This window comes from Solea solea, chromosome 11, assembly GCF_958295425.1.
Source record: "Solea solea chromosome 11, fSolSol10.1, whole genome shotgun sequence".
Lineage (NCBI taxonomy): Eukaryota > Metazoa > Chordata > Actinopteri > Pleuronectiformes > Soleidae > Solea > Solea solea.
Genome location: NC_081144.1, coordinates 27659695 through 27683145, shown reverse-complemented (window position 1 = coordinate 27683145; position 23451 = coordinate 27659695). Strand labels below are relative to the sequence as shown.

The 23451-nt window shown below is 45.4% G+C and overlaps 2 protein-coding genes across 8 annotated transcripts in view; one reads left to right on the top strand and one right to left on the bottom strand.

The window, feature by feature from the left end:
* The window catches only part of LOC131468264 (NACHT, LRR and PYD domains-containing protein 12-like), a 211408-nt gene that overhangs the window by 117375 nt on the left and 70582 nt on the right, over window positions 1-23451 (bottom strand). The gene's annotated exons all lie outside the window — the stretch shown is intronic.
* On the top strand, window positions 765-22019 carry LOC131468960 (NACHT, LRR and PYD domains-containing protein 12-like). Of its 7 annotated transcripts, none has more exons than XM_058643700.1 (14): window positions 765-848; window positions 2393-2512; window positions 3745-3864; window positions 4844-4963; window positions 7027-7146; window positions 8431-8550; window positions 9376-9569; window positions 10009-11836; window positions 12475-12648; window positions 17313-17486; window positions 19074-19247; window positions 19462-19635; window positions 20653-20826; window positions 20991-22019. In XM_058643700.1, the coding sequence occupies exons 1-14, from the start codon at window positions 799-801 to the stop codon at window positions 21166-21168; spliced, it is 3720 nt and encodes a 1239-aa protein (XP_058499683.1). In that variant the 5' UTR covers window positions 765-798; the 3' UTR covers window positions 21169-22019. The 7 variants fall into 7 exon arrangements, with proteins under 7 accessions (XP_058499683.1, XP_058499682.1, XP_058499685.1 ...); XM_058643699.1 differs by having other exon boundaries at window positions 10006-11836; XM_058643702.1 differs by lacking the exon at window positions 8431-8550 and having other exon boundaries at window positions 10006-11836.

Sequence of the window (23451 nt, the reverse complement as noted above, 5' to 3'; positions counted from 1 at the left end):
AGAGTCATGTCCACCTGTCCCCGACGTGTCAGTGATAAAGAAATGTCCCCACAGAGACATGTCCACCTGTCCCTGACATGTCAGTGATAAAGAAATGTCCTCACAGAGACATGTCCAACTGTCCCCGACGTGTCAGTGATAAAGAAATGTCTTCACAGACACATGTCCACCTGTCCCTGACGTGTCAGTGATAAAGAAATGTCCCCACAGAGACATGTCCACCTGTCCCCGACGTGTCAGTGATAAAGAAATGTCTCCACAGAGACATGTCCACCTGTCCCCGACGTGTCAGTGATAAAGAAATGTCTTCACAGACACATGTCCACCTGTCCCCGACGTGTCAGTGATAAAGAAATGTCTCCACAGAGACATGTCCACCTGTCCCTGACGTGTCAGTGATAAAGAAATGTCTTCACAGAGACATGTCCACCTGTCCCTGACGTGTCAGTGATAAAGAAATGTCTTCACAGAGACATGTCCACCTGTCCCTGACGTGTCAGTGATAAAGAAATGTCTCCACAGACACATGTCCACCTGTCCCTGAAAGTAGTATATTTTTGTATTAAAGGCCGGTCCATGGCGCAAAAAAGGTTGAGGACCGCTGCTGTAGAGGATCAATCTTTACACAAAGATCAGCGACCACAGGCTGTAAACCTGAAATCTGCTTTGTGATCAAAGTGTCTAAACAAAGACCATCATCAGTGATCATGTGATGTTTGTGTTTGCAGAGGTCAGAGCCAGAGACAGAGAGCAGAGTCTCCAGGACCCAGCGGTCTGTCTGTGAAGAGTGACTGGTCTATGGACAAACCTTTACACTTCAGTCATGAACCTGGAGCCTCAGAGACAAAGTAAGAGACTCAATAAATAATGCTCTCAAATCAATATGATATGCTCTTGAATTAAGATAAGAAATAACCTCCATCTGTTGGAGGGAAACGTCTTTGACTGGACTTTTGTGAAGGAAGAAGAACTAAATGTGTGTGTGAGCAACAGACTGAACTGAACTGATTCAGAATCTGATGAAACGGATCAATGAGTCAAACCATTGACGAGTCAGAGAGAGTGTGAGGATGAGCCTCAGGGTTAGACCTTTACAACAGTCCATCAGAACCACTGTGAGACAAAGCTGTAAGGATGTCTTCACAGAGACATGTCCACCTGTTCCTGACACGTTATTAATAAAGAAATGTCTTCACAGAGACATGTCCACCTGTCCCTGACGTGTCAGTGATAAAGAAATGTCTTCACAGAGTCATGTCCACCTGTCCCCGACGTGTCAGTGATAAAGAAATGTCCCCACAGAGACATGTCCACCTGTCCCTGACGTGTCAGTGATAAAGAAATGTCATCACAGAGACATGTCCAACTGTCCCCGACGTGTCAGTGATAAAGAAATGTCTTCACAGACACATGTCCACCTGTCCCTGACGTGTCAGTGATAAAGAAATGTCCCCACAGAGACATGTCCACCTGTCCCCGACGTGTCAGTGATAAAGAAATGTCTCCACAGAGACATGTCCACCTGTCCCCGACGTGTCAGTGATAAAGAAATGTCTTCACAGACACATGTCCACCTGTCCCCGACATGTCAGTGATAAAGAAATGTCTTCACAGACACATGTCCACCTGTCCCCGACGTGTCAGTGATAAAGAAATGTCTTCACAGACACATGTCCACCTGTCCCCGACGTGTCAGTGATAAAGAAATGTCCCCACAGAGACATGTCCACCTGTCCCCGACGTGTCAGTGATAAAGAAATGTCTTCACAGACACATGTCCACCTGTCCCCGACGTGTCAGTGATAAAGAAATGTCCCCACAGAGACATGTCCACCTGTCCCCGACGTGTCAGTGATAAAGAAATGTCTCCACAGAGACATGTCCACCTGTCCCCGACGTGTCAGTGATAAAGAAATGTCTCCACAGAGACATGTCCACCTGTCCCCGACGTGTCAGTGATAAAAAAATGTCTTCACAGACACATGTCCATCTGTCCCCGACGTGTCAGTGATAAAGAAATGTCTCCACAGAGACATGTCCACCTGTCCCTGACGTGTCAGTGATAAAGAAATGTCTTCACAGAGACATGTCCACCTGTCCCTGACGTGTCAGTGATAAAGAAATGTCTTCACAGACACATGTCCACCTGTCCCCGACGTGTCAGTGATAAAGAAATGTCTCCACAGACACATGTCCACCTGTCCCTGAAAGTAGTATATTTTTGTATTAAAGGCCGGTCCATGGCGCAAAAAAGGTTGAGGACCGCTGCTGTAGAGGATCAATCTTTACACAAAGATCAGCGACCACAGGCTGTAAACCTGAAATCTGCTTTGTGATCAAAGTGTCTAAACAAAGACCATCATCAGTGATCATGTGATGTTTGTGTTTGCAGAGGTCAGAACCAGAGACAGAGAGCAGAGTCTCCAGGACCCAGCGGTCTGTCTGTGAAGAGTGACTGGTCTATGGACAAACCTTTACACTTCAGTCATGAACCTGGAGCCTCAGAGACAAAGTAAGAGACTCAATAAATAATGCTCTCAAATCAATATGATATGCTCTTGAATTAAGATAAGAAATAACCTCCATCTGTTGGAGGGAAACGTCTTTGACTGGACTTTTGTGAAGGAAGAAGAACTAAATGTGTGTGTGAGCAACAGACTGAACTGAACTGATTCAGAATCTGATGAAACGGATCAATGAGTCAAACCATTGACGAGTCAGAGAGAGTGTGAGGATGAGCCTCAGGGTTAGACCTTTACAACAGTCCATCAGAACCACTGTGAGACAAAGCTGTAAGGATGTCTTCACAGAGACATGTCCACCTGTTCCTGACACGTTATTAATAAAGAAATGTCTTCACAGAGACATGTCCACCTGTCCCTGACGTGTCAGTGATAAAGAAATGTCTTCACAGAGTCATGTCCACCTGTCCCCGACGTGTCAGTGATAAAGAAATGTCCCCACAGAGACATGTCCACCTGTCCCTGACATGTCAGTGATAAAGAAATGTCTTCACAGAGACATGTCCAACTGTCCCCGACGTGTCAGTGATAAAGCAATGTCTTCACAGACACATGTCCACCTGTCCCTGACGTGTCAGTGATAAAGAAATGTCCCCACAGAGACATGTCCACCTGTCCCCGACGTGTCAGTGATAAAGAAATGTCTCCACAGAGACATGTCCACCTGTCCCCGACGTGTCAGTGATAAAGAAATGTCTTCACAGACACATGTCCACCTGTCCCCGACATGTCAGTGATAAAGAAATGTCTTCACAGACACATGTCCACCTGTCCCTGACATGTCAGTGATAAAGAAATGTCCTCACAGAGACATGTCCAACTGTCCCCGACGTGTCAGTGATAAAGAAATGTCTTCACAGACACATGTCCACCTGTCCCTGACGTGTCAGTGATAAAGAAATGTCTCCACAGAGACATGTCCACCTGTCCCCGACGTGTCAGTGATAAAGAAATGTCTTCACAGACACATGTCCACCTGTCCCCGACGTGTCAGTGATAAAGAAATGTCTCCACAGACACATGTCCACCTATCCCTGAAAGTAGTATATTTTTGTATTAAAGGCCGGTCCATGGCGCAAAAAAGGTTGAGGACCGCTGCTGTAGAGGATCAGTCTTTACACAAAGATCAGCGACCACAGGCTGTAAACCTGAAATCTGCTTTGTGATCAAAGTGTCTAAACAAAGACCATCATCAGTGATCATGTGATGTTTGTGTTTGCAGAGGTCAGAACCAGAGACAGAGAGCAGAGTCTCCAGGACCCAGCGGTCTGTCTGTGAAGAGTGACTGGTCTATGGACAAACCTTTACACTTCAGTCATGAACCTGGAGCCTCAGAGACAAAGTAAGAGACTCAATAAATAATGCTCTCAAATCAATATGATATGCTCTTGAATTAAGATAAGAAATAACCTCCATCTGTTGGAGGGAAACGTCTTTGACTGGACTTTTGTGAAGGAAGAAGAACTAAATGTGTGTTTGAGCAACAGACTGAACTGAACTGATTCAGAATCTGATGAAACGGATCAATGAGTCAAACCATTGACGAGTCAGAGAGAGTGTGAGGATGAGCCTCAGGGTTAGACCTGTGAGGATGTCTTCACAGAGACATGTCCCTGACGTGTTAGTGATAAAGAAATGTCTTCACAGAGACATGTCCACCTGTCCCTGACTTGTCAGTGATAAAGAAATGTCCTCACAGAGACATGTCCAACTGTCCCCGACGTGTCAGTGATAAAGAAATGTCCCCACAGAGACATGTCCACCTGTCCCCGACGTGTCAGTGATAAAGAAATGTCCCCACAGAGACATGTCCACCTGTCCCCGACGTGTCAGTGATAAAGAAATGACTCCACAGAGACATGTCCAACTGTCCCCGACGTGTCAGTGATAAAGAAATGTCTCCACAGAGACATGTCCACCTGTCCCCGACGTGTCAGTGATAAAGAAATGTCTCCACAGAGACATGTCCAACTGTCCCCGACGTGTCAGTGATAAATAAATGTCCCCACAGAGACATGTCCACCTGTCCCTGACGTGTCAGTGATAAAGAAATGTCTTCACAGAGTCATGTCCACCTGTCCCCGACATGTCAGTGATAAAGAAATGTCTCCACAGACACATGTCCACCTGTCCCTGAAAGTAGTATATTTTTGTATTAAAGGCCGGTCCATGGCGCAAAAAAGGTTGAGGACCGCTGCTGTAGAGGATCAATCTTTACACAAAGATCAGCGACCACAGGCTGTAAACCTGAAATCTGCTTTGTGATCAAAGTGTCTAAACAAAGACCATCATCAGTGATCATGTGATGTTTGTGTTTGCAGAGGTCAGAACCAGAGACAGAGAGCAGAGTCTCCAGGACCCAGCGGTCTGTCTGTGAAGAGTGACTGGTCTATGGACAAACCTTTACACTTCAGTCATGAACCTGGAGCCTCAGAGACAAAGTAAGAGACTCAATAAATAATGCTCTCAAATCAATATGATATGCTCTTGAATTAAGATAAGAAATAACCTCCATCTGTTGGAGGGAAACGTCTTTGACTGGACTTTTGTGAAGGAAGAAGAACTAAATGTGTGTGTGAGCAACAGACTGAACTGAACTGATTCAGAATCTGATGAAACGGATCAATGAGTCAAACCATTGACGAGTCAGAGAGAGTGTGAGGATGAGCCTCAGGGTTAGACCTTTACAACAGTCCATCCGAACCACTGTGAGACAAAGCTGTAAGGATGTCTTCACAGAGACATGTCCACCTGTTCCTGACACGTTATTAATAAAGAAATGTCTTCACAGAGACATGTCCACCTGTCCCTGACGTGTCAGTGATAAAGAAATGTCTTCACAGAGTCATGTCCACCTGTCCCCGACGTGTCAGTGATAAAGAAATGTCACCACAGAGACATGTCCACCTGTCCCTGACATGTCAGTGATAAAGAAATGTCCTCACAGAGACATGTCCAACTGTCCCCGACGTGTCAGTGATAAAGAAATGTCTTCACAGACACATGTCCAGCTGTCCCCGACGTGTCAGTGATAAAGAAATGTCCCCACAGAGACATGTCCACCTGTCCCTGACGTGTCAGTGATAAAGAAATGTCTTCACAGACACATGTCCAGCTGTCCCCGACGTGTCAGTGATAAAGAAATGTCCCCACAGAGACATGTCCACCTGTCCCTGACGTGTCAGTGATAAAGAAATGTCTTCACAGACACATGTCCAGCTGTCCCCGACGTGTCAGTGATAAAGAAATGTCCCCACAGAGACATGTCCACCTGTCCCTGACGTGTCAGTGATAAAGAAATGTCTTCACAGAGACATGTCCACCTGTCCCTGACGTGTCAGTGATAAAGAAATGTCTTCACAGAGTCATGTCCACCTGTCCCCGACGTGTCAGTGATAAAGAAATGTCCCCACAGAGACATGTCCACCTGTCCCTGACGTGTCAGTGATAAAGAAATGTCATCACAGAGACATGTCCAACTGTCCCCGACGTGTCAGTGATAAAGAAATGTCTTCACAGACACATGTCCACCTGTCCCTGACGTGTCAGTGATAAAGAAATGTCCCCACAGAGACATGTCCACCTGTCCCCGACGTGTCAGTGATAAAGAAATGTCTCCACAGAGACATGTCCACCTGTCCCCGACGTGTCAGTGATAAAGAAATGTCTTCACAGACACATGTCCACCTGTCCCCGACATGTCAGTGATAAAGAAATGTCTTCACAGACACATGTCCACCTGTCCCCGACGTGTCAGTGATAAAGAAATGTCTTCACAGACACATGTCCACCTGTCCCCGACGTGTCAGTGATAAAGAAATGTCCCCACAGAGACATGTCCACCTGTCCCCGACGTGTCAGTGATAAAGAAATGTCTTCACAGACACATGTCCACCTGTCCCCGACGTGTCAGTGATAAAGAAATGTCCCCACAGAGACATGTCCACCTGTCCCCGACGTGTCAGTGATAAAGAAATGTCTCCACAGAGACATGTCCACCTGTCCCCGACGTGTCAGTGATAAAGAAATGTCTCCACAGAGACATGTCCACCTGTCCCCGACGTGTCAGTGATAAAAAAATGTCTTCACAGACACATGTCCATCTGTCCCCGACGTGTCAGTGATAAAGAAATGTCTCCACAGAGACATGTCCACCTGTCCCTGACGTGTCAGTGATAAAGAAATGTCTTCACAGAGACATGTCCACCTGTCCCTGACGTGTCAGTGATAAAGAAATGTCTTCACAGACACATGTCCACCTGTCCCCGACGTGTCAGTGATAAAGAAATGTCTCCACAGACACATGTCCACCTGTCCCTGAAAGTAGTATATTTTTGTATTAAAGGCCGGTCCATGGCGCAAAAAAGGTTGAGGACCGCTGCTGTAGAGGATCAATCTTTACACAAAGATCAGCGACCACAGGCTGTAAACCTGAAATCTGCTTTTGATCAAAGTGTCTAAACAAAGACCATCATCAGTGATCATGTGATGTTTGTGTTTGCAGAGGTCAGAACCAGAGACAGAGAGCAGAGTCTCCAGGACCCAGCGGTCTGTCTGTGAAGAGTGACTGGTCTATGGACAAACCTTTACACTTCAGTCATGAACCTGGAGCCTCAGAGACAAAGTAAGAGACTCAATAAATAATGCTCTCAAATCAATATGATATGCTCTTGAATTAAGATAAGAAATAACCTCCATCTGTTGGAGGGAAACGTCTTTGACTGGACTTTTGTGAAGGAAGAAGAACTAAATGTGTGTGTGAGCAACAGACTGAACTGAACTGATTCAGAATCTGATGAAACGGATCAATGAGTCAAACCATTGACGAGTCAGAGAGAGTGTGAGGATGAGCCTCAGGGTTAGACCTTTACAACAGTCCATCAGAACCACTGTGAGACAAAGCTGTAAGGATGTCTTCACAGAGACATGTCCACCTGTTCCTGACACGTTATTAATAAAGAAATGTCTTCACAGAGACATGTCCACCTGTCCCTGACGTGTCAGTGATAAAGAAATGTCTTCACAGAGTCATGTCCACCTGTCCCCGACGTGTCAGTGATAAAGAAATGTCCCCACAGAGACATGTCCACCTGTCCCTGACATGTCAGTGATAAAGAAATGTCTTCACAGAGACATGTCCAACTGTCCCCGACGTGTCAGTGATAAAGCAATGTCTTCACAGACACATGTCCACCTGTCCCTGACGTGTCAGTGATAAAGAAATGTCCCCACAGAGACATGTCCACCTGTCCCCGACGTGTCAGTGATAAAGAAATGTCTCCACAGAGACATGTCCACCTGTCCCCGACGTGTCAGTGATAAAGAAATGTCTTCACAGACACATGTCCACCTGTCCCCGACATGTCAGTGATAAAGAAATGTCTTCACAGACACATGTCCACCTGTCCCTGACATGTCAGTGATAAAGAAATGTCCTCACAGAGACATGTCCAACTGTCCCCGACGTGTCAGTGATAAAGAAATGTCTTCACAGACACATGTCCACCTGTCCCTGACGTGTCAGTGATAAAGAAATGTCCCCACAGAGACATGTCCACCTGTCCCCGACGTGTCAGTGATAAAGAAATGTCTCCACAGAGACATGTCCACCTGTCCCCGACGTGTCAGTGATAAAGAAATGTCTTCACAGACACATGTCCACCTGTCCCCGACGTGTCAGTGATAAAGAAATGTCTCCACAGACACATGTCCACCTATCCCTGAAAGTAGTATATTTTTGTATTAAAGGCCGGTCCATGGCGCAAAAAAGGTTGAGGACCGCTGCTGTAGAGGATCAGTCTTTACACAAAGATCAGCGACCACAGGCTGTAAACCTGAAATCTGCTTTGTGATCAAAGTGTCTAAACAAAGACCATCATCAGTGATCATGTGATGTTTGTGTTTGCAGAGGTCAGAACCAGACACAGAGAGCAGAGTCTCCAGGACCCAGCGGTCTGTCTGTGAAGAGTGATGAGTCTATGGGAATACCTTTAAACTTCAGTCATGAACCTGGAGCCTCAGAGACAAAGTAAGAGACTCAATAAATAATGCTCTCAAATCAATATGATATGCTCTTGAATTAAGATAAGAAATAACCTCCATCTGTTGGAGGGAAACGTCTTTGACTGGACTTTTGTGAAGGAAGAAGAACTAAATGTGTGTGTGAGCAACAGACTGAACTGAACTGATTCAGAATCTGATGAAACGGATCAATGAGTCAAACCATTGACGAGTCAGAGAGAGTGTGAGGATGAGCCTCAGGGTTAGACCTGTGAGGATGTCTTCACAGAGACATGTCCCTGACGTGTTAGTGATAAAGAAATGTCTTCACAGAGACATGTCCACCTGTCCCTGACGTGTCAGTGATAAAGAAATGTCCTCACAGAGACATGTCCAACTGTCCCCGACGTGTCAGTGATAAAGAAATGTCCCCACAGAGACATGTCCACCTGTCCCCGACGTGTCAGTGATAAAGAAATGTCTCCACAGAGACATGTCCACCTGTCCCCGACGTGTCAGTGATAAAGAAATGACTCCACAGAGACATGTCCAACTGTCCCCGACGTGTCAGTGATAAAGAAATGTCTCCACAGAGACATGTCCACCTGTCCCCGACGTGTCAGTGATAAAGAAATGTCTCCACAGAGACATGTCCAACTGTCCCCGACGTGTCAGTGATAAATAAATGTCCCCACAGAGACATGTCCACCTGTCCCTGACGTGTCAGTGATAAAGAAATGTCTTCACAGAGTCATGTCCACCTGTCCCCGACATGTCAGTGATAAAGAAATGTCTTCACAGAGACATGTCCACCTGTCCCTGACATGTTAGTAATAAAGAAATGTCTTCACAGAGACCAGTTTGCTGTTTCTGTGGACGAGCAGACATCCCGCTGTCCTCTGTGTCAGGACGTCCTGAAGGATCCAGTCTCCACCAGCTGCGGTCACTGGTTCTGCAGACGCTGCATCTCCTCATACTGGGACCAGTCTGGTCCACCAGGAGACTCCTGCTGTCCCCAGTGTGGACAGAGACCCAGACCAGGACCAGGTAAAGAGCATGAGACCAAACAGATCATTCACATTTGTTCTTCATCACTTTCACTTTCATAAACAGAGACCAACAAACTTTTAAAATGAAAGAACAAGAGAAAAATGTTTCAAAGTGAAATCTGTTCCTCGTGTTAATGAAAGTGATAATGAAGATGATTCAGTTTAATCCTCTGCTGCCCCCTACAGGTTCAACACAGGATTGTTTACACTCATTTTCCAGCTTTTCTATTATTGTTGTTGTTTTCTATGCAGATGATACACTTTACTTCACAGTCATCACAGTTATTCTAGAATGATTCTGTCTTTCAGAATACAACAATATCACATAAAGATGTGACACTGTCAGGGTTTTTTATTAAAACACTTTTTTAGTTGTTCTGTGGCTGATGAAAATAATCCTCAGCTGCTCACATTCTTTGTCTCTTGTCTTTCAGCAGATGTTCTTCTGCAGAAGGTTCTAGATGAACATAAGATCAGTCTGAGGAGCAGATTTGAACATGTGACTGAAGGAACTGAAGGAACAGGAAGTAGAACCCTCCTGAACAGGATCTTCACTGAGCTCTACATCACAGAGGGACAGAGTGAAGAGGTCAATACTCAACATGAGGTGATGCAGCTGGAGAAGACCTCCAAGAAAAAGACAGTCCAGGACACTTCCATCAAGTGCTGCGACATCTTTAAAGCCTTACCTGACCAGCAGGGGAGCATCAGAGTCGTCCTGACCAACGGCATCGCTGGTGTTGGAAAAACCTTCTCGGTGCAGAAGTTCACTCTGGACTGGGCCGAGGGTTTGGAAAACCAGGACGTGAATCTGCTGATTGTGCTCTCGTTCAGGGAGCTGAACCTGATCAGAGATCAGCAGCACAGTCTTCTCACACTGCTCCATGTTTTCTATCCAACATTAGAGAAGGTCAGAGCAGAGAAGCTTGCTGTCTGTAAACCTTTGTTCATCTTTGACGGCCTGGATGAAAGCAGACTCTCACTGGACTTCAGCAGCAGGACGCTGGTTTCTGACGTCACACACAGGTCATCAGTCAATGTTCTGCTGACCAACCTCATCCAGGGGAATCTGCTTCCCTCGGCTCTCATCTGGATAACCTCTCGACCTGCAGCAGCCAATCAGATCCCTCCTACATGTGTTGCCAGGATAACAGAAGTACGAGGCTTCACTGACGACCAGAAGGACGAGTACTTCAGGAAGAGATCCAGAAGTGAAGATCTGTCCAGCAGAATCATCTCACACATCAAGACGTCCAGGAGCCTCCACATCATGTGTCAAGTCCCAGTCTTCTGCTGGATCAGTGCTACAGTTCTGGAGCACATGTTGACCACAGAGCAGAGAGGAGAGCTACCCAAGACCCTGACAGACCTGTACTCACACTTCCTGCTGGTTCAGACCAAGAGGAAGAAGAACAAGTACGATAAAGGACGTGAGACGAGTCCACAGGAGCTGACAGAGGCCGACAGGGACTTTCTTCTGAAGCTGGGGAGGCTGGCCTTTGAACATCTGGAGAAAGGAGACATCATGTTCTACAAAGAAAACCTGGAGCGGTGTGGTTTAAGTGTGACAGAGGCCTCGGTGTACTCAGGAGTTTGTACAGAGATCTTCAGAAGAGAGAGCGTGATCTTCCAGAAATCAGTCTACTGCTTTGTTCATCTGAGCGTTCAGGAGTTTCTGGCTGCAGTCTACATGTTCCACTGTTTCACCAACAGGGAGACGGAGGTCCTGAAGAACTTCCTGAGAAAACCTAATTTTATTAACGAGCTCTCCTCATTTTTTGGAACCGTTGCTAAGAGTGACTTATCTCTGGATGTGTTCCTGAAAGCAGCCATGGAGAAATCCCTTCAAAGTGAAAATGGTCACCTTGACCTGTTTGTTCGCTTCCTTTATGGACTCTGTCTGGAGTCCAACCAGAGACTCTTAGGCAGTCTGCTGGGTCAGAATCAGAACAGTCCAGAAATCATCCTGAGGGTCATTAAGAACCTGAAGAAGATGAACACAGAGAACATCTCACCTGACAGAAGCATCAACATCTTCCACTGTCTGACAGAGATGAATGACCAATCAGTGCATCAGGAGATCCAAGAGTTCATGAAGTCAAAGAACAGAGAACAGGAACTCTCTGAGATCCACTGCTCAGCTCTGGCCTACATGCTGCAGATGTCTGAGGAGGTTCTGGATGAGTTGGACCTGAGCAAGTACAGAACATCAGACCAGGGGAAACAGAGACTGATTCCAGCTGTGAGGAACTGCAGGAAGGCTCAGTGAGTTCAGACATGATCAATAACATCATCAGTCAGTGATGATTCATGGTTTGGTTTATCAAATACACACAGAAGTCAGTTCTTCTCATTCTTCTCAGTTTGTTTCTGGAGATGTTTTAAATGATGAATGTGAAGATTTGTCAGCTGGTTGTGATTCTTGTTTTGAACTGAATGAAAACACCAAATCACAACATTCTCTCAAGTCTCTGTTCATGATAAGACAGAAAGACAAGAGAAACCAACAGTTTACACAATGAACAAACACTAGGGGGCAGTGGAGAGAAAATCTGTGACAGAACCAGACTCAAACATGTGCAGCATCTGCCTCGACCGGTTGTGGTGAAAGGACAAAATGGAGGACAGAGGAGAGGAGGGAGAGAGAAAGTGAAAGAGGGAGGTGAGGTAGAGACAGAAGAGAGAGACCAGGAGCAGAAATATAACAGTTGTGTCAGCTTCTAAGTTTAAACAGGACTTATGACATTTTTATACAACTACAATGTTATTGATGTTCTATTAATGAGACATAAACATTAGACTGATATCAACTTTAATTATAGTATCATATTAATAATAATAACAATACTACTGGTTTCAAGCAGCAACTTTGTCTAAAGTCTCATCTTTTATTCTTTATTCAGGTTAAGTGACTGCAGTTTGTCAGAGATCAGCTGTTCTTCTCTGGTCTCAGCTCTGAAGTCCAACCCCTCACACCTGAGAGACCTGGACCTGAGTCTGAACAAGCTGCAGGATTCAGGAGTGAAGCTGCTGTGTTCTGGACTGGAGAGTCCACGTTGTAGACTGGAGACTCTGGGGTGAGTTCACTGACTCTCTGTTACTGTTGTAAATGTCAGATGTTTCATCCACAACTGAAAGTCATTCATGTTGTCACATGAGTTGAATCAGTGATGGTTGTTCCATGTTTCCACTTTTTCTTCCCTCAGATGTAGAATCAGGATCTTTTCACAGCTGACGTGTTTTTTGTTTTCTAAAGTGTTTCAGTCGCTGTAGTTTTCACGTCAGTCGCAGCTTTGACCTTTTCTGACTGAACTTGGTTTTTCACTTTCTCCTCTGACACCTTCACCTGTAGCCAATCAGAATGAGTGTTGTTGATGATGTCACAGCTGTGACTGTTTACAAACAAACAGGAACTTCCTCTCATCTTCAAATCAGCTGTGTCTCAGTTCATAAGGCTGGATCCTCCAAGTGTGGATTCGAGGTAACGCTGCTCTCCGTCGGACACTAATCAGTGAGCGTCCGCTGAGGCGAAGCTGATCACCTCCGATACCATCGCTGCCAAACTATATATAATACATCATATCTTAATACACAAACAACATTTTTGAATTCTAAATGACTCATTTCTTGCCTAAAATGATCTTAAAACTGCACTCGAGGACCAAGAAAAATATTTATTTCAGGTTTATATTTATTTTCTCTGCTGCTATGCTGTGATACATGGCAGCCATGCCATTTCAGACCAAAGCAATGAATCACACTCGATCAGTGTTAGCCCCGCCCTCTGACTTTGATGGGTGAGTTTGACAGATAAAATAAATTAATGATCCACTGCAACATGGACCATGAAATAAGTAAATGTGTCATCAATTAATTAATTAAATAATTAAATGTGTCATTAATGAATTAAATGTATTTAATTCATTAATGACACATTTCATTATTTAATGACACATTTAATGAATGATTTAATGGTCATCATCATCATCCTCCGCTTATCCGGGGTCGGGTCGCGGGGGCAGCAGTTTCAGCAAGGGACCCCAAACTTCCTTTTCCTGAGCCGCATTGACCAGCTCCGACTGAGGGATCCCGAGGCGTTCCCAGGCCAGAGTGGAGATGTAATCTCTCCACCTTGTCCTAGGTCTACCCCGAGGCCTTCTCCCAGCTGGACGTGCCTGATATACCTCCCTTGGGAGGCGCCCAGGAGGCATCCTCACCAGATGCCCGAACCACCTCAACTGGCTCCTTTCAACGTGAAGGAGCAGCGGTTCTACTCCGAGCTCCCCCCGGATGACCAAGCTTCTCACCCTATCTCTAAGGGAAAAGCCAGCCACTCTCCTGAGGAATCCCATTTCGGCCGCTTGTATCCGCGATCTCGTTCTTTCGGTCATGACCCCAACCTTCATGACCATAGGTGAGGATAGGAACAAAGACTGACCGGTAGATCGAGAGCTTTGCCTTCTGGCTCAGCTCCCTTTTCGTCACAACCGTGCGGTAAAGCGAATGCAGTACCGCACCAGCCGCTCCGATTCTCCGGCCCATCTCCGGCTCCCTCGTCCCCTCACTCAGAGACCCCGAGATACTTGAACTCCTTCACCTGGGGCAAGGCCTCAGACTTAGAGGTGCTGATCCTCATCCCGACCGCTTCACACTCGGCCACGAACCGATCCAGTGAGCGCTGAAGGTCGCAGGCCGACGAAGCCATGAGAACCACATCATCTGCAAAAAGCAGCGACGTGATCTCAAGCACGCCAAACCACAACCCCTCTCCCCCACGACTACGCCTCGATATCCTGTCCATGAAAATCACAAACAGGATTGGTGATAAAGCGCAGCCCTGGCGAAGGCCAACACCCACAGGAAACAGGCCTGATTTAGTGCTGAGAACCCTGACACAGCTCATACTTTGGGCGTATAGGGATTGGATGGCCCTAAGTAGTGCCCCCCTCACCCCATACTCCCGCAGCACCTCCCACAGTATCTCCCTGGGAACCCGATCATACGCCTTCTCCAGGTCCACAAAACACATGTAGACCGGATGGGCGTACTCCCAGGCCCCCTCCAGGATCCCTGCAAGAGTAAAGAGCTGGTCCGTTGTTCCACGACCAGTACGGAATCCGCATTGTTCCTCTTGAATCCGAGGTTCGACTACCGGTCGAACCCTCCTTTCCAGTACCTTGGAGTAAACCTTACCAGGGAGGCTGAGAAGTGTGATGCCCCGGTAATTGGCACACACTCTCAGGTCCCCCTTTTTGAAAAGGGGGGCCACCACCCCAGTTTGCCACTCCTTCGGCACTGACCCCGACCTCCACGCAATGTTGAAGAGACATGTCATCCAAGACAGCCCCTCCACACCCAGAGCCTTCAGCATTTCTGGGCGGATCTCATCAACCCCTGGGGCCTTGCTACTGCGGAGTTGTTTAACCACCTCAGTGACCTCCCTCAGGGAGATTGACGATGATCCCCCATCAGCTTCCCTCTCTGCCTCCACCACAGAGGGTGCAGATGTCGGATTCAGGAGTTCCTCAAAGTGTTCCTTCCACCGTCCGGTTACCTCCTCAGTCGAGGTCAACAGTGTCCGATCCTTACTGTACACAGCTTGGATGGTCCCCCGCTTTCCCCTCCTGAGGCCCCGAATGGTTTTCCAGAAACACCTTGGTGCCGACCGATAGTCCTTCTCCATGTCCTCTCCGAACTTCTCCCATACCCGCTGCTTTGCGTCTGCCACAGCAGATGCTGCTGCCGTTCGGGCCTGTCGATACCTTGCAACTGCCTCAGGAGTCCTCCGGGATAACATATCCTGGAAACACTCCTTCTTCAGTCGGACAGCTTCCCTGACCACCATGTCCACCACGATGTTCGAGGGTTACCGCCCCTTGAGGCACCTAAAGCCCTGCAGCCACAGCTCTCCACTACAGCTTTCACAATAGAGTCTTTCGAACACTGCCCATTCAGGTTCAATGTCCCCAGCCTCCACAGGGATACAGGAAAAGCTCCGCCGGAGATGAGAGTTGAAGGCCTCTCGGACAGGGGAATCCTCCAGACGTTCCCAGTTCATCCGCACTACACGTTTGGGTTTACCAGGTCTATCCAGAGTCCTGACCCAACTCACCACCAGATCAGTTGACAGCTCGGCCCCTCTCTTCACCCGAGTGTCCAGAACATGCGGCCTCAGATCAGATGAAACGATCACAAAATCAATCATCGACCTTCGGCCAAGGACACTCTGGTACCAAGTACACTTATGAGTGTCCTTATGCTCGAACATGGTGTTTGTTATGGATAGTCCATGACTTGCACAGAAATCCAACAATAAACGACCACTCTGATTTAGATCAGGTAGGCCGTTCTTCCCAATCACGCCTCTCCAGGTTTCCCCATCGCTGCCCACGTGCGCGTTGAAATCTCCCAGCAGAACTATGGAGTCCCCCGACGGAGCCCCTTGCAGGACTCCATCTAGGGCCTCCAAGAAGGCCGGATACTCCGAGCTGCTGTTTGGTGCATAAGCACAAACAGCAGTCAGGGCTTTCCCCCCCGCAACCCTAAGGCGCAGGGAGGCGACCCTCTCGTCCACCGGGGTAAACTCCAACACAGCAGCACTCAGCCGGGGGCTTGTGAGTATCCCCACACCCACCCGGCACCTAACACCCTGGGCAACTCCAGAGAAGAATAACTTCCAACCCCTATCCAGGAATGTGGTTCCAGAGCCAATGCTGTGTGTGGAGGTAAGCCCCACCAGATCTAATTGGTAGCGCTCCATCTCCCGCACAAGCTCCGGCTCTTTTCCCCACAGCGAGGTGACGTTCCACGTCCCCAGAACCAGCTTCTGCCGCCCAGGTCCAGTACGTCGAGATCCCCGACCTTCACGCCCACCCATGTGGCAACGCACCCGACCCCAGTCGATCTCCCTGCAGGTGGTGGGTCCACAGGAGGACGATGAAGAGGCCACGGGACTTGTTCGGGCTGTGCCCGGCTGGGCCCCGTGGTAGACCCGGCCACCAGGCGTTCGCTCACGGGCCCTCCGTCTGGGCCTGGCTCCAGGCGGGGGCCCCGGGCTTCCTCCGGGTAGGGTCACTCTCTTCCTCTGTCGTTTTTTCATGAGGTCTTTGAACCATTCTTCGTCAGGCCCCTCCCCTGAGACCAATTTGCCTTGGGAGACCCTACCAGGAGCACTAGGCTCCAGACAACACAGCTCTCAGAATCACAGGGGCACTCAAACCTCTCCACCACGGTAAGGTGATGGTTCCCGGTGTATTTAATTCATTAATGACACATTTCATTATTTAATGACACATTTAATGAATGATTTAATGGTATATTTATTTATTTAATTGTGTCCCTTTTGGTCCTCCATAGAGAAGAAGTGTGATTCAAGACTTTGAAGTGTAGAGGGCAGTATTGAACCTCTCAGTGTACAGCCTGCACACAGACTCCACCTGTTTCTGCTTCTTATCATTGATTCATTTCATTGAGTTGAACTTGATGTGAAAAGTGAGGCTGTGTTGAAATTCACCTGTGACTTCTTTGTCATTTTGCTGCTGTTTCTTTGCGTCAAACGTCTTTATTCTTCACGTTCACTTGAACTGAACCTTCACACACTCGTGTGTCTCACGGTCACATGACTCATGCTTTCTAAATACACTGTAGAAAATGTTCAGATACATTTTCATCCTCACAGCTGATATTTGACTCACACATTAAAATTCACCTGCTGAACAAAACACTTTTATTCTTTATTCAGGTTGAGGGACTGCAGTTTGACAGAGATCAGCTGTTCTTCTCTGGTCTCAGCTCTGAAGTCCAACTCCTCCCACCTGAGAGACCTGATCCTGAGTGAGAACAAGCTGCAGGATTCAGGAGTGAAGCTGCTGTGTTCTGGACTGGAGAGTCCACATTGTAGACTGGAGACTCTGTGGTGAGTTCACTGACTCTCTGTTACTGTTGTAAATCTCAGATGTTTAATCCACAACTGAAAGTCATTCATGTTGTCACATCAGATGAATCAGTGATGGTTGTTCCAAGTTTCCACTTTTTCTTCCCTCAGATGTAGAATCAGGATCTTTTCTTGACGGCTCTGAAAGTGTTTTGCATCTCGTGCATTTGTAATATCATAGCACATGAGTTCTGAAAGTATACTATATACTATACTATAGTGTTGTAGTACTCGAGACCGGTCTTGGTCTCGAGACCACTTTTTGAAGGTCTCGGTCTCGTCTCTGAATCGACTGCATTTTTACTCGGTCTTGTCTCGGTCTCGGACAAAGCGGACTCTGGATTTAATTTTATTTTATTTCGGTCAAGACCACAACTGTGGGGATATTAATAAATCGCCAGTGCATGTTTGGATGAACTTGTTAATATCATTACTGTGATTGTGTGTAAATCGTATTTCTTCAGGTAAAAACAATAACTTGACTCGTTTATCATTTGAAATGTTTGTCACCGTTAACGGCCGTCACCCCTCCCGCCCCCTTTCACACGCCCCCCACAAAAGTGCATGTGAGTGACAGGAGAAGAGGCCGTGAGAAGATGTCAGTCAACTCATCTAGAATAAAATGTGCTTACCTGAACCACAAAGACTGTTCATTCTGCAAAGCGACGCTAACGGCCTTTGTCTTGTCTCGGTCTCGACCCCTCAATGTCTTGGTCTGGACTTGGTCTCGGTTTAGGTGGTCTTGACTACAACACTACTATACTACGTTGATATCAGTGCGATATAAACTGTTGAGGAATATTGAGATGATTTGTCTCATGTCCTCACACAGAGACACTGAACACAGGAGCTCAGCTTCACGGCTGAGACACAAACAGATCGCTGCTGTTGTTGTGGGCGAGTGCGTCTGCAGTTATAAAACCAATCAATGATTATTAAACTAAAACATGAAATATGCTCATTCTGATATGATCATGTACTCAAAACGGACCGAGCAACATAACACAGACAAGTTAGCTTAGCATTGTTATATGATATGTTTGTAGTCTCGCTGTGATATGAAAACTGTTGCTGGCAAACTTTGCATTTGACTTTTTTATCAGCATCTGTTTTTGTAAAATGCTGCCACACTGTGACGTCTGTGACATGTTAGAGGACGACTGACTGTAGCTCAGCATGAAATAAAACCACCACACGTTCTGTAGTCTTTCTGTCTCCTGTGGGTTGGGCTAATCCAAAACACTGAAAACAAGGGGGGTGTGATCTGTGGAACAGGGGGGCTCTGAAAACACCCTCATAAGCACTTGGTACATTCCTCCAGATGAAATCAAATGAACCAAAGACTGTGTGAAATTAACACGACAACAAGTCGACTTATCAGAATTTGAGTGGAACCAGAACGTATGGACTGATTAATGGTCCAGTCGACCGGGACTTTACAGTCACATGACTCATGCTTTCTAAATACACTGTAGAAAATGTTCAGATACATTTTCATCCTCACAGCTGATATTTGACTCACACATTAAAATTCACCTGCTGAACAAAACACTTTTATTCTTTATTCAGGTTGAGTGGCTGCAGTTTGACAGAGATCAGCTGTTCTTCTCTGGTCTCAGCTCTGAAGTCCAACTCCTCCCACCTGAGAAAACTGAACCTGAGCTGGAACAAGCTGCAGGATTCAGGAGTGAAGCTGCTTTGTTCTGGACTGGAGAGTCCACATTGTAGACTGGAGACTCTGTGGTGAGTTCACTGACTGAAGCTACTGTTGTTTTTTTAAACTTTCATTTTATTTACATTAAACTCATTTTATTCACTGATGAATAAAATAAACTCCTTACACACACAGTCTCTCTCACAAACACACACACACACACACACACACACACAGTCACACACACAGTCACACACACACACACACATTGTTCTAAAGTCTCATCTTTTATCCTTTATTCAGGTTGAGGGGCTGCAGTTTGACAGAGATCAGCTGTTCTCCTCTGGTCTCAGCTCTGAAGTCCAACCCCTCACACCTGAGAAAACTGTACCTGAGTGAGAACCAGCTGCAGGATTCAGGAGTGAAGCTGCTGTGTTCTGGACTGGAGAGTCCACATTGTAGACTGGAGACTCTGGGGTGAGTTCACTGACTCTCTGTTACTGTTGTAAATGTCAGATGTTTCATCCACAACTGAAAGTCATTCATGTTGTCACATGAGTTGAATCAGTGATGGTTGTTCCATGTTTCCACTTTTTCTTCCCTCTGATGTAGAATCAGGATCTTTTCACAGCTGACGTGTTTTTTGTTTTCTAAAGTGTTTCAGTCGCTGTAGTTTTCACGTCAGTCGCAGCTTTGACCTTTTCTGACTGAACTTGATGTTTTTCACTTTCTCCTCTGACATGTTCACATGTAGCCAATCAGAATGAGTGTTGTTGATGATGTCACAGCTGTGACTGTTTACAAACAAACAGGAGCTTCCTCTCATCTTCAAATCAGCTGTGTCTCAGTTCATAAGGCTGGATCCTCAAAGTGTGGACTCATGGTCCAGATGTTCTCAACATGTGTCACAGCACCGTGGCATGGGCGTGTCCCAACTGTCACATGACTCGTCATGAAGGATTCATCTGGTGTATCTTTGGCGGACGACCGTGTCCCAGAATTCTTTGCAGCAATAAAGGTGGTGGTAATGCACCTTTAAGCTGGTTTACTAAACACAGATGAATCAAAGAATCAAATCAAGTGTAAAATATAGAATTGTAAAGATGTTGAGAAGAAGTGTGATTCAGGACTTTGAAGTGTAGAGGGCAGTATTGAACCTCTCAGTGTACAGCCTGCACACAGACTCCACCTGTTTCTGCTTCTTATCATTGATTCATTTCATTGAGTTGAACTTGATGTGAAAAGTGAGGCTGTGTTGAAATTCACCTGTGACTTCTTTGTCATTTTGCTGCTGTTTCTTTGCGTCAAACGTCTTTATTCTTCACGTTCACTTGAACTGAACCTTCACACACTCGTGTGTCTCACAGTCACATGACTCATGCTTTCTAAATACACTGTAGAAAATGTTCAGATACATTTTCATCCTCACAGCTGATATTTGACTCACACATTAAAATTCACCTGCTGAACAAAACACTTTTATTCTTTATTCAGGTTGAGGGGCTGCAGTTTGACAGAGATCAGCTGTTCTTCTCTGGTCTCAGCTCTGAAGTCCAACCCCTCACACCTGAGAGACCTGAACCTGAGTCAGAACCAGCTGCAGGATTCAGGAGTGAAGCTGCTGTGTTCTGGACTGGAGAGTCCACATTGTAGACTGGAGACTCTGAGGTGAGTTCATTGACTGAAGCTGCTGTTGTTTTTTTAAACTTTCATTTCATTTACATTAAACTCATTTTATTCACTGATGCATAAAATAAACTCCTTAAACACACACACACACACACACACACACACACATTGTTCTAAAGTCTCATGTTTTATTCTTTATTCAGGTTGAAGGGCTGCAGTTTGACAGAGATCAGCTGTTCTTCTCTGGTCTCAGCTCTGAAGTCCAACCCCTCACACCTGAGAGACCTGGACCTGAGTCAGAACCAGCTGCAGGATTCAGCAGTGAAGCCTCTGTGTGATCTTCAGAAGAGTCCAGACTACAGACTGGAGACTCTGGAGTGAGTAGAGTGTTGTTCTAATCACAGTCAGACAAACATCAGTGTTTCCTCAGTGAAGCTGTGACAGCACAATAGTGACAGACTTCATGATTGGACACAAAGACACAGAGAGACAACAGACGAGCCACGAGCTGCTGCTACTCACAGACTAGAGCTGAGCGCCTCACATGATGAGCGTCCATCAGCTGTTTGTAGTTTGACTTCATCACAGATTATAGATCCACTGTATCATACACTGTAAAAACAGCAGCACATCTTGTTTGGTTAGAAAACGTCAAAGTAGCCACTTTCAGACTGGAACGTCATTTTCCTTCAAACTCTGACAAAAGCATGAAGAAATGAGCAAAATATCAAGAAATGATCTTTATCACAAGCAAAGAAATGAAAGTGAGTCTTCTCTGACTTTAAGAATTGACACCTTGGCAAGGGAGAACCCAAAAGCACGACAACGAGGCAGGAAAACGCAGATTACTAAGTCCAAAAGCAGGAAATCAGTCACAAACAGGCAAACACATCAGAACAAGAAGACTAACTAGAAATGCTGGAGCAAAAAACCAACACAAGACCATCTGAAAATGGGCTGCTATATAATCACTGAGGGACTAATGAGCCAATGGAAAACCAGGTGAGGGAAATGAGTTGATTGCATGGAAGAAAGATGACAGGAGAACTAGTGACAAGACATGGAAACAAATGAAAAAGACATGAAACAAACTAAGAGTTAGTGTAAGTACGTAAGTACAGAGAGAGTGAATTTGACCTTTGTGTTTTAAACACAGCAGTAGTGAAGCAGGAGCAGCAGGGATTTCATTCAAACTGTTGTTTGTTACTGTTTATTAAAGCTTACATGAAGTTGTCATTCTCTTCTTTTAAGACAATGTTAGAGTTAGTTTTCTTCACTTTTTCTGTCAAAAATGAGGACAATTTCCCAGAAAGTAGACTTCATTGACCTTTTTTTAAAAGTCTTCCACAAACACCTTCAAGTGTAAACCACATAAAACCACGAGAAAGTCATTTACATTCACATTATATCAAATAACATGAAGAGGCTGCAGACACAGACATGATAGTGACTCTGCTGTAAACATGTACATGTTGAGCAAAGTCTTCCAAGAAGAGTTGAAGCTGTTAAAGCTGCAAAACTCCATATGAAAATACTGTGAATGTATTTGAATACTTCATAATAGTCCAAATACTTCTGTTGATTTGTTTTCACACAACTCCAAACAACCTATTATTCCACATCTGAGCTGCATCACTGACTCTTCTTCTCTGTCGTCTTCTCTCAACAGGTGTCATTGGTGAACGTGATGAGTGTGTGTGTGCGTGCGCGTCTGTGTGTGTGTGTGTGTGTGTGTGTGTGTGTGTGTGTGACGCTGCTTCAACAGATCTGTGACAGAACTCCAACGATGATGGTGTGATTTTTCAGTCCTAACGTCCTGAACCTGTGACGAGCTGTTTCAACATTTAACATAATGTGTCTTTAATCCAAGAGTATTCATCTACAATGTTAATAATATTCATAACCTTTATTACATTATGTATAATTACATATCTAACAGTTTAACCCTGACCAGTCAACATGTGTTTCCTTTTCATTTGCATCGGTTCAATTTATCTGGGCCATTCTACCGAATTCGTGCAAAGTCCAGAGTTGGAAACACATTTTCAAAAGTTGTTTTTTTCCAAAAACCTTGTCCATACATATATTGTACCATATTTCTATGGCACATATCTAGTAAAGGCGCAGTCAAATTTCATATATTAATGTCTGCCTGTTCTTGAAATGTTTTTCCACTCCTGAAATGTGTCACTACCGTAACACAGCAACACACTGCAATAAAAAACATTATATTAATCTGTTAATATTTTGTGTCCATACACCCTCTAAAGAATAATTTGAGTAATTTATTATGAAGGGTTTTACAACTAAATCAATTAAAATGATTTTTTAAACAAATTTCAAAGTTTATTTTCTAAGAATCATCAAAATTTAAATGGAATCTTTTTTGTAAAATGAATTACACTGATCATAGAGATCTCAGAGTTCATTAGTTATTACATTGAATGTACATTCAACCAATAGTTATCATAAAATGTTATTGAATGACTCAATTCTTATTTTATTTTACAAAACATTCATTGTTACGGTAGTGACCGCACTGTTACGGTAGTGACCGCACTGTTACGGTAGTGACTGCACTGTTTTGGTCGTGGCCACACTATTTTGTTTGCAAGGTTGTTGTTATTATATCCCCTCAACCTTATTGCTTAATATTAACTCATA

What these genes read in the sequence shown, in the direction of transcription:
- LOC131468960 (XM_058643699.1), top strand. Translation starts at nt 799, where the DNA reads ATGGACAAACCTTTACACTTCAGTCATGAACCTGGAGCCTCAGAGACA. An exon ending in CCTGGAGCCTCAGAGACAAA is followed by an intron (nt 8,551 to 9,375) that starts GTAAGAGACTCA and finishes ATGTCTTCACAG; the next exon opens with AGACCAGTTTGCTGTTTCTG. An exon ending in TGTAGACTGGAGACTCTGTG is followed by an intron (nt 19,248 to 19,461) that starts GTGAGTTCACTG and finishes TCCTTTATTCAG; the next exon opens with GTTGAGGGGCTGCAGTTTGA.